Here is an 836-nt window from a genome sequence, read left to right as displayed (position 1 = left end):
TTTTTAAACCCTGACAGTCAGCAGCAGGATGTCTTGGCAAACAGGAGCATCTTTCAGTGGATCATCTGAAGTCAGACCACCTGGACTTGGACCGGCCGGTGGAACTGGCCAACGCGCCCTCGGCAGGGGCGACCCCTACAATGATATCTCGCCACTTTGTCATGCAATTAGGAATTGAGGGGAGATTTTGTTTTGTTTCTGAACCATAGCAGTAAAGTTGAGGCCCATGGAGCCAGAACAGGCCTGCAGACAAGAGGGGGCGATGGTGCTGAGAAAGAACAGGCATGTTGACATTGAAATATTTTATTTCTTGTGCATTTGTGTCAAATGTCATTGAGGTACAGCAGTGAGACTGCGGTGGCCAGTAGGGCAGCAACAGTCGCCATGGCAACACCTAAACAACACAGAGGAGGAGAATCAAGACTTTGTTCGCACTCATCCAAGCAGCCGTTTCCATAGATGTGAACCCAGGACAATGTCGACCAAACTTTATGATGTAACAGGTTTGACATTGTTGGCCGAGTAAAATCTCACCGCCAACAATGTGAGAATTTTTAATTCTTAAAATAATAAAAGTTTGTCATGTAATAACTTACCATTAATGAGTTTTCTGAGCCAATAATGTGATGTGAAGCCATATGGAAAAGTCACTTGATTGGTCAAATATGACCCAATCAGCTGCTATGAAAGTGTAATAACTGGAGCCGATACAGTGCTGCAGCACTGGTGTCATTTCATGTAAGCTGGTTGTGTTTATGTGCTATGGTGCGAATGTCTGCCCTCCATGGCCCTTGACTGCGACTACGTGTGCGGCTCCCTGCCAGCATTAGTCAGCG

At 46.2% G+C, this 836-nt stretch overlaps 1 protein-coding gene across 2 annotated transcripts in view; it reads right to left on the bottom strand.

Annotated features, from left to right (window-relative positions):
- Positions 1 to 292: 292 nt before the first annotated feature.
- The window catches only part of odr4 (odr-4 GPCR localization factor homolog), a 10,326-nt gene continuing 9,782 nt past the window's right edge, over positions 293 to 836 (bottom strand). For both annotated transcript variants that reach the window (XM_086203082.1, XM_086203083.1), the window contains exon 14: positions 293 to 394. In XM_086203082.1, coding sequence (XP_086059208.1) covers positions 324 to 394 — 71 coding nt within the window. In that variant the 3' untranslated portion in view covers positions 293 to 323. The remainder of the gene's footprint in view (positions 395 to 836) is intronic.

Source organism: Aulostomus chinensis, chromosome 5 (genome assembly GCF_037954235.1).
Source record: "Aulostomus chinensis isolate RoL2024-O1b breed Wild chromosome 5, RoL_Achi_v1.0, whole genome shotgun sequence".
Classification (NCBI taxonomy): domain Eukaryota; kingdom Metazoa; phylum Chordata; class Actinopteri; order Syngnathiformes; family Aulostomidae; genus Aulostomus; species Aulostomus chinensis.
This window is presented reverse-complemented; position numbering and strand designations above follow the sequence as displayed.